This window comes from Cibotium barometz, chromosome 36 (genome assembly GCF_041138505.1).
Source record: "Cibotium barometz isolate CiBa-2024 chromosome 36, ASM4113850v1, whole genome shotgun sequence".
NCBI lineage: Eukaryota > Viridiplantae > Streptophyta > Polypodiopsida > Cyatheales > Cibotiaceae > Cibotium > Cibotium barometz.
The window spans coordinates 4810436-4819345 of record NC_141081.1 but is presented as its reverse complement, the minus strand read 5'-3'; the positions used below and the strand labels follow the sequence as shown (position 1 = coordinate 4819345).

The 8910-nt window shown below is 42.0% G+C and overlaps 1 protein-coding gene across 1 annotated transcript; it reads right to left on the bottom strand.

Annotated features, from left to right (window-relative positions):
• Nucleotides 1-3688: 3688 nt before the first annotated feature.
• LOC147617427 (putative methyltransferase PMT17) lies at nt 3689-8453 on the bottom strand. Its single transcript, XM_086775680.1, has 6 exons — nt 7460-8453; nt 6307-6517; nt 5528-5825; nt 4694-5086; nt 4525-4602; nt 3689-4351 (listed from the first exon to the last, which is right to left on the bottom strand). Exons 1-6 carry the CDS (start codon nt 8135-8137, stop codon nt 4117-4119), a joined length of 1893 nt encoding a protein of 630 aa, XP_086631806.1. The 5' UTR covers nt 8138-8453; the 3' UTR covers nt 3689-4116.
• Nucleotides 8454-8910: the final 457 nt, after the last annotated feature.

Below are 8910 nucleotides of genomic sequence, written 5' to 3'. Positions count from 1 at the left end.
GCATGTTGCATGGAGAACCACCAGCTGCCTACACTACGTTTGCAGTCGCCATCGGCCCCAGCGCCCTCTGCAGAGGTATCGAATGTTACAGGCTCTAGAGCTTGCAATCCGTTGGAGCACCATCTGTAGGTATCGAATGTTGCATGCAAACTCTAGAGCTTTCAGTCGGCTGCCCTCTATAAGAATTGATTGCATACAGGATTTTAGAATCCGCCAAAGCCCTCCTCTTTTGGAATTCACGCTCTACAATATCCTCTCCTTCACGTTTGCTATTGGTAAGTTTCCCTCCCCTCTCTCTCTCTCTCTCTCTCTCTCTCTCATTCCTTGCTTTCCTTACCTTGTTGTTCTAATCATCACTTTGTTTTTCTGTAGGCTACTAAGTTCCCAATGCGTTCTCTTCTTGCTTTCTAGCATGTGCAGATAATGCTTGCAGAGAGCTTCGTCCACTTGATGGTGAGCCTCCTCTCTCTCTCTCTCTCTCTCTCTCTCTCTCTCTCACACACACACACCTAGCAAGTTGCAAGAGGGGGGGTTGGAGGGTGGTTGGTAGTTGGCTACAAGGGGGCACATGATTGTGCATTTGTATATGTATGACCCATTCTCTTGCATGATCACATTTGTCGGAAGGAGTAATGGCGGCATGTGTAGCGTTTGCACTCCTCGCTCTTGAGCAAGAGGCAATTGTGTGAGCTCAAGAAGGGTCCTTCGTGGAGACGACATGCTTGCCATGCAAACTGCTCATATCTTCACGTTTTCCTTTACCATCTAATGACACCTAAATAAAAGCCTTAATAAGTTTTATTATTTTCTTCTTAAACACACTTTTATTATTAGTAAATTCAACCTTTTATTTTCTACTTACTTTGTTTAAGTATAAGGTTTATGTGCTTTAACTTTGGCATGCATTAACTTTGTGTGTGTTTATGGGAGTGATAATGTACATGAGAGTGACCATTGTAGTAGGCTCTGTGTGTGTGTGTGTGTGAGAGAGAGAGAGAGAGAGAGAGAGAGAGAGAGAGAGCTCACTTTGTGTGTGTGCGTGTGTGTGTGTGTGTGTGTGTGTGAGAGAGAGAGAGAGAGAGAGAGAGAGGACACACTCTTCTTTAGCATCTAATAACACCTAAATAAAAGCCTTAATAAGCTTTATTATTTTCTTCTTATAAAGACACTTTTATTATTAGTAAGTGAAACCTTTTATTTTATTCTTTTAAAGACACATTTATTATCTTCTTACTTTGTTTAAGTATGATGTTTATGTGCTTTAACTTTGGCATGCATTAACTTTATGTGTGTGTGTGTGTGTGTGTGTGAGAGAGAGAGAGAGAGAGAGAGAGAGAGAGAGGAATAGTAAGTGCAACCTTTTATTTTCTTCTTAAAGACACTTTAATATTCTTTCTCTTTGTTTAAGTGTGTGTGTGTGTGTGTGCCCTTGCATGTTTGTTGCCTTTAAAGTGTGATGAATGGTTATGAGGGGTTGTGATTTGAATGGTTGTGAGGGGTTGTGATTTGAATGGCATGTATTTTATAATTTTGTGTGTGTGTGTGTATGAGAGAGACAGAGAGACAGAGAGACAGAGAGTGCATACATACATATACCCATATGTGTGTGTGTGTGTGCCATGTGTGTGTGTGTGCCATGTGTGTGTGTGTGTGTGTGTGTGTGTGTGTGTGTTTGAGAGAGATTTTTTTTTATTGAAGGTGAAAGTATTTTAAAACGTTTTAGTAATCTGAATAGCAAGCATGTGTGTGTGTGTTTTTGAGAGAGTTTTTTAATTGAATGTGAGTTTTTAAAAATGTTTTAATAATTTGAATGATAAGTGTGTGTGTGTGTGTGTGTGTGTGTGTGTGTGTGTGAGAGAGAGAGAGAGAGAGAGAGAGAGAGAGAAAGATTGGTTTCACTTTGTGTGTCTGTACGGGGTGTGTGTGTGTGTGTGTGTGTGCGCCCTTGCATGTTTGTTACCTTTAAAGTGCGATAAAAGGTTATGTGGGGTTGTGATTTGAATGACATGTATTTTGTATGTGCATTAACTTTGTAGTATACCTTATGCCATATGTTTTACATAGTAGGTTTATAAGAATCCAAGTTGCACTTACATCTAGAGGGAGTGAGGAATAGTACGTGCAACTTCTTTATATTCATGGTTAGGTATATCTTTGGTTAGTTGAGAGAGAGAGAGAGAGAGAGAGAGAGAGAGAGAGAAGAGACTATTAAAATACTTTCTATATCTCTCTCATCGAGTGTTTTAATATTGATAATTTGTATGGCAAATGTTAATGTAATAACGATTTTTGCCACATCTAATACTTTAGTGTGTGCACATAAATACAATTTAGTGTGTGCACATAAATACAATTTATAATATTGATATGCTTGGCTGTCTAAGCTATAAACTTTTCATTTATTAGACCACTGTCTTTGAGATTGTAGAGAGAGTTCTAGAGAGAAAATATATTGGCCTTAAAGAATATACAAACTATAGTAGTCTTAGAATAGCAAAAAATTGTTCTTGATGAAAAGTAAAGAACTTTCTTTATGGTTTTGCCAATACTAGACTTTTATAGAGACAATTATATATATCGCTAGGAGTTATCATTGTATTTTTCTTGACAATCACTAAGAGTTATCATTATATATGTATCGCTAAGAGTTATCATTGTATATGTATTGCTAAGAATAATCATTGCATTTTTCTCGATGGTTGCTATAATATAGACATCATTGTTTTTCATAATCTGTTTAATATTCATGGCTCAATTGTAGACACTCCATTTTGGAAAGGATAAGCAACAACATCTCTAATTATCAAAGTATTAGAGGGCACCGATGTTTTATGGTATATATAGAAACTTTTTTTTAATGTAGTTTTTATGTTTTATTTAAAATTTAAATTATTATTGATACATTCATTTTGCAACAGAGAATATCTTTATTTTTTAGAACCTACATTATTGCTAGGTTTGTATGGTCGAGACACTTACAACAAGAGCTTTGGACTCTTTTGAAATTTACAATGCAAGATTGTGAAAGATTGCGGATCAACTTAATATACATATAATGTTTGTAGACTATGAAAAACCTAATAAGTTGGATTTTCGATGTATAAACACTAGACACTACATAATATTTCGATTTACTGTCTATAAGCCTGTCCAAACGCCATTCGTCTCAAATATTAATCCACCAATAAATTTTCTAAGATTATCTTTTTTCTTATTATTTTTCACAAAAATTATATCTTTCAATATCTAATGTTTATATCTTAAATATATTTCAGCAGATGAAGGCGAGGAGTATAAGCTTCCAAAGAAAGATAATCCAATTGCTCGAAGATTGTTATGCTTTGTTCAAGTGTGTTAAGATTGTCAACACTCTATTGGGTTGGAACGCTAGATGTATATTTATACCAAGTTTAGTGCTTTATTCAAAGAAATGTAAGTGCTTTAGTAGCTCCTACATAAATATATATGGCAAACATGGTGTGTTCATATATATGTTGGCAAGTTGAGAACCATGAGACCCAAAATGGCCTTCAAATATAAAGCTTATGTCTCTACTCACCCCAAGGACGAGCCTTATGTTTTTATGCATGCAAGTCATGCCAGAGTGGTAATGATGCACGTAAAGAGAAGGAGAGAAATTACCAGACCGTTTTAAAAAAACATATTTCCCAGTCAAAATAAGCAGAGATTTTAATCTTAGCAGGTTTTTCTCTTTAACCTTTTTTTAAAAAAATCAATCGGTTTTATAGCTGGAATTCTCAAAATCTTCACCCTTAATTTAAAGGCCAACGTTAATTTCAACCGGTTTTTCCAGCAAGGCTACCATGGCAATGAAATTTTCATTGAAAATAAGGATAATGAAAGAATGCGCATGGAGAAAAGACACAATTTGTTCACCTGCAACTGTGAGAAGCCCAACAAGTAGTGCTCAAAGCATTACATTTGCACTTCAAACAACGAAACCTATATGAACTGCAAGTGGCTTGGAAAAAATAAGCATCAATAAGATGATGCATGAATCAAAAATAATAGCTTCGAATCGAGCTTCCATGAACCAGCAGAGCTGCTTTGTAATTGGCCCAGTGCTCCCTTTGGGCAGCCATTGCTTTTAGAAGATTAGCTGATATCTGTGGAATTCGAGACCGAGCCCACCCAATAGGTCTTCACAGCAACGAGTACCTTCTGGGTGTTGAATGGCCCACTCTCATGATCTGCTAGCCTGGTCTCCCATCTCAGGCTGGGCGCCAGTCTTACCACCTTGTTCAACACATCCACATCATCTCGCGCAATTATCGCCCCCTCCGGCCGCAGAATGCGGTCCATCTCCAGAAGTATGTTAACAATGTCACACCTGTAATGCATCATACATGCATGAGAGTATCAGAACAACAAATGCTCTAATCCTATGTCTACTGTTGTAGATGCCAAATGCAAATGGCAAATTGGACATGGCATGCACAGAGGTCAGCTATAGGTTGGTACCACCCTCTTGCAACTAATATCCAATCCAGGAACACTGCTTACCTGTCTTGGTACATGCTGAAAATGCCATCCGCATGAATAAGGTCATACGTTCGCGGATAAGTCGAAAATGCTTCACACCTTTGAGACCAGAACACTTACCAGTTAGGCAGCAGCCATTTACAATGGCAACACACTTTAATAAAAGCACAGGGCCATTCCACCCACATACCAGTCCTGGTAGGTGCCAATCAGGCCGCGCTCGTAGATGACACCCAGAGTATTGTATTTCACGCTTGGCGGAACCACATTCATCACCCACACATTGTCCTTCGCCAAAGCTGCGGCAAAGCCCCCCAAGCCAGCATTCATGTCCATGATGTTGCGGTATCTGCCATTTCCCAAAGGTGGGATGATGGAGCTCTTGTAGTAAGAAACCCTCTTTCTCCATAGTTTCATGTCATCCTGGAAGGTAGATACAGTGATTCCAGGAAGGGTTCCATTGAGAATGCGGGGTGGTATGGCCTCCAAGCGTTGCGGCCACTTAGCTAAGGGACCCCCGGCCACTTCTTTTCTGTCTGTTGCCTCGGGGAGGGGGGTGATGCAGGTCTCCATCTTTGTGTACCTGCATAGTTCAAAAATTGTCAGCATGCTATGCTCGCAACCACACTCACATAAATGGCCACGCCTGCATTCCTAGCCCAAGCTACACGGAGGCAGCATGAATGAAACTTTCCATTGCAAAACAGTGGTACTCATCCGCATGTACATAAGACACATGTGGTAGCTCGAGAGTTTTCTCACCCCGCCGGGAGGTCGTTTACCAGAAAATTGGAAGCCCTGCATAGGAAATGCGGCCTACCAACAGCCGTTCCCAGCTATCATGGTCAGGCTGAGTATGGCATGGTCATGTCAGCATGTGGTATGCTTCTAATGGGCACATCAGCAACAAGAATGTCTATTTTTGGTAAATGCTCTGCTGTGGACACATCAGCTGCTGGGACCATCTAAAGTGGCACCTTTTGTAAACCAGTTCTCAAGTGTGCATGGGATTCATGTGGCTTACCATGCTGCATCGGCATCTTCACCCTTGCAAATGTGTGGTGTCTTGAGAACTCTCCGCTTCTTGATGCAGTCAATGTGGTTCCAGGGTTTCTGCCATATAGCAAGGTTCCCTTTCTGGACGACTTTCTTCCAGCACAACCTCTGGGCAACAGACTCAATGGCATCCTGTTCTTCATGTAGATCTTCTTTGGTTCTCTGCCATCCTTTCCAATGTGTCTCCCAGTTGATGGGAGGTCCAGACAGAATCCAGTAGCCGCCAGGCCGCAGAACTCGGTCCACCTCGATCAGATACAAACCATCTGAGGATATATTGTTAAAAAATCAGCAAGTTGATGATGAAAAAAGTCTGAGCACAAAAGAGTGACAGGAAAGGCATACAATGCAGAGGCTCTTATGATGATGATGCATGTAATGATGGACAAGGAATACAGAGGGTCCTGTGATGATGAAGATAAGCCTGCAATGCAAAGGCTTTGAAGATGATGACGATGATGAACATATTGATGACGTTGACCATGCGAAGCTGATGATGATGATGATGTTGAACACGTGATACAGCTATGATGATGTTGAACATGTGATATTGATGATGGTGAATGCAATGCAGCGAATCTGCTCATGTAAGCACGATAAAACATGCAATGCGGATGACTGCAATGACCCTAAGCGTGCAGAAGCTACCAGCATACGAGAAGCAATGAGAGAGGGGTGTTTTGAAAGGAGAATGCAGTATGAGAGAGAAGAGAAAAGGCTTAATTTTAGAAGAAACTGGTTGCTGACCGTGCTCTTTCCAGGGGATGAGGCAGCGGGAGCAGTGGGCCATGTCGAAGGCGCGGGCGGGGTAGGGGAGGCGCTGCGAGGCCATTACGCCCAAAATGGCGGGCACCCCGCGCTCCAGTGCGAACTGCACCTGGGCCTCGTGTGTATCCCTGGGTGCAAACGACATCGTCACAATGTTCCGGTCCAGCAAGTACGCCCCCCAGCTCGCCACCTGCAGCGCCCCTCCGCCCCCCCAAACCACACCACACACACACACACACACACCATCAAGTCGTCTTAATTAACCACCATTGCATGCAGAATTAAGATGCAATTATGTCGTAATCCTCACATTAGCACCACACAATTAGTATCATGTTTTCCAACACATCGCCATGCAGCTTCATGTTATAACACCCAGTAATCCTTGCCATTAAGATGCTTAATTAACACCAAAGTAATCCTTGCCATAGGCACCTGTTAGTGGTTCTCGCACGCCAATTTAGAGTACTCATTGTGGTACATGGGTTTCAACACCACCATGACCACACTTACTCATAGAGCAGCACTACAAAACTGATTAATCTATGCATGTTAAAGACCGGTTGAGCTTGAAGCTCATCCATTTTTTTTCCCTGGTTAGATCAAAAGTGTACTTTTTTGACACTGGTGGGATTTTTTGGTGCAAGAGCCCCATTTATTACAATATGTCCACTGCAGACTGCAGTGGACAAGGGTCAAACTCATGAGTCATGACCCTGCGTTTGGGACTCCGACCCTTACTATCTCAGCTACACTACTGGGACCAGGCACTCGTTGCTTAAGAACTATTGCTTCATTACAAGTGGTAATTGTTTACCAATGAAGAGCTACAAATACTCTCTAAGGCAGGTGCAAACATAAGATCTAGCAAGCACAGTAACAGATCTCCCCCTCCTCTCCATACTAACTAAATATAATCAGAATATAACCCCTATTGTATTAAAAGATTTGGAAGATAAGAGAAAGTCTAGAAACAGAGGCTGAACAAACAATCAATGTAAACTTGAGCTGAGATATTGCATTAATGTAGAGAAGTTGGGGGATTAAGAGAGGAGCAGAGGCAAAAATCAAGTCATCAATGTAAAGCAGAGCTAAAATAATGCGTTAATGCAGAGAAGTAAAGGAAACATACCCCACATCCAGTATCTAAGGCTGTTCGGATGGACCCATCAGAGAGGGGTATAAGTTCATTGATATCATCAATGTAGGAATCAGCTCCCTTAGGGAACATGGTGCCACCACCTGGGAAACGGAACTTATCACCTTCATACTGTATCCAGTTCTGGATGGCCTTCTCCACAGTGAGCTCCTTGTGAGGCACATTGGCATACCAGGCCAATCCTCTGCTCTTTGGCCATGGCAATGGGTTCTTGTAGCCAGGAGGGGCTGGTATAAGGCAATGTAGATCCTCTTCCTTTGATGGGCAATGCCTCTCTCTGTAGATTAGCCTATCTCTATCATACTTGAGAGAGCGTTGTGGGTCCTCACATGGTGTGTACTCACTATACTTCATATCACATGGAGGGAAGAATGCCTGCTCTGCAGAGCTTTCTTCTTCAGTGTTGGAAGAGTGGTGGGCTTGAAAATCAAGGGTTGTAGAGGTTGATTTGCTGTCAGCATTGCAGTCTGAGGAGGTCACAGTGGAGAGTATTGTTGTGGACTGCATGTGCTTTGGAGATGCAGTTTGCCAAGCACCCAACAAGTAGAAGAAAGAGCAGAGGCCTACCACCCCTAAAAGCCACGTGAAGCCTTTCTTCTTGGCATCGGAGTGGTGGAACTTGGGCGATGCAAGAGAGGACTCCTTGCCCATGGTGCAGGAAGCTAGGATGTGGGCAAGAGAAAGAGCTCAAATCTGTAGGGTTTGTGGGGGTTGGCGGAGCTCACGAAAGCTGGTTGGTTGGGGACCATGAGCTTGGCAATGAGCAAGGTGAGCCTTGAAGGATGTAGAAACAAAAGCCTTGAAAGAAAAGCAAAAGAGGAGGGGGAATCATGCAGCGAAGCAGTAATGGCGAGCTTGAGGGAGGCAGGAGAGGAGAAGAAGAAAGAGTATGGCTTAAAAAAGCCGGGGTTTCTCCATGAGTGGAAACTGCCTCCCTCTTTGACAGTTATTAGTGGTCACCAAGTACACCGCCCCCGTGTAAATACAATCTTTCTTGCCAACGTTCTAACTCCTCATTTAAAAAAGGCTTCACTTCATCTTTTTTGGCCTGCCCATATGATGCCTATTGTCCCAAAGGGCATTGACATGCTACAGTGTGGTGGAGCAACCTTGCCCAAAAATGCACACTCTTTCATGGCATTCTTTCGAAATGACTCAATTCTATATATTTTACTACAAAGAGTATATTATGGTTTACCCTTAAATACGCACATAGAGACATGCATGATAGTGGTGGCCATCTCAGACATCTCCTTGCCCATGGGACGAGCAAGAATCTAGACTAACATAGTCCATGGCAAGAATGCTCGTTTGTAGCTAGTGAGGAGCACCTCATTGACAAGAAAAAGCATGTTTTGTAAAACCAGTTTGAACTAGCTGTCAAGCAACTACATGCACTCAAACTTCAAAAGACCCATTGTCAT

Bases quoted from the DNA above. Each gene is read 5' to 3' on its own strand.
- LOC147617427 (XM_086775680.1), bottom strand. From the start codon at position 8,137: ATGGGCAAGGAGTCCTCTCTTGCATCGCCCAAGTTCCACCACTCCGAT. The intron at 5,826-6,306 runs GTCAGCAACCAG...ATATATCCTCAG, and splicing joins CATCCCCTGGAAAGAGCACG to ATGGTTTGTATCTGATCGAG. The intron at 4,352-4,524 runs GTAAGCAGTGTT...GATGCATTACAG, and splicing joins TTCAGCATGTACCAAGACAG to GTGTGACATTGTTAACATAC.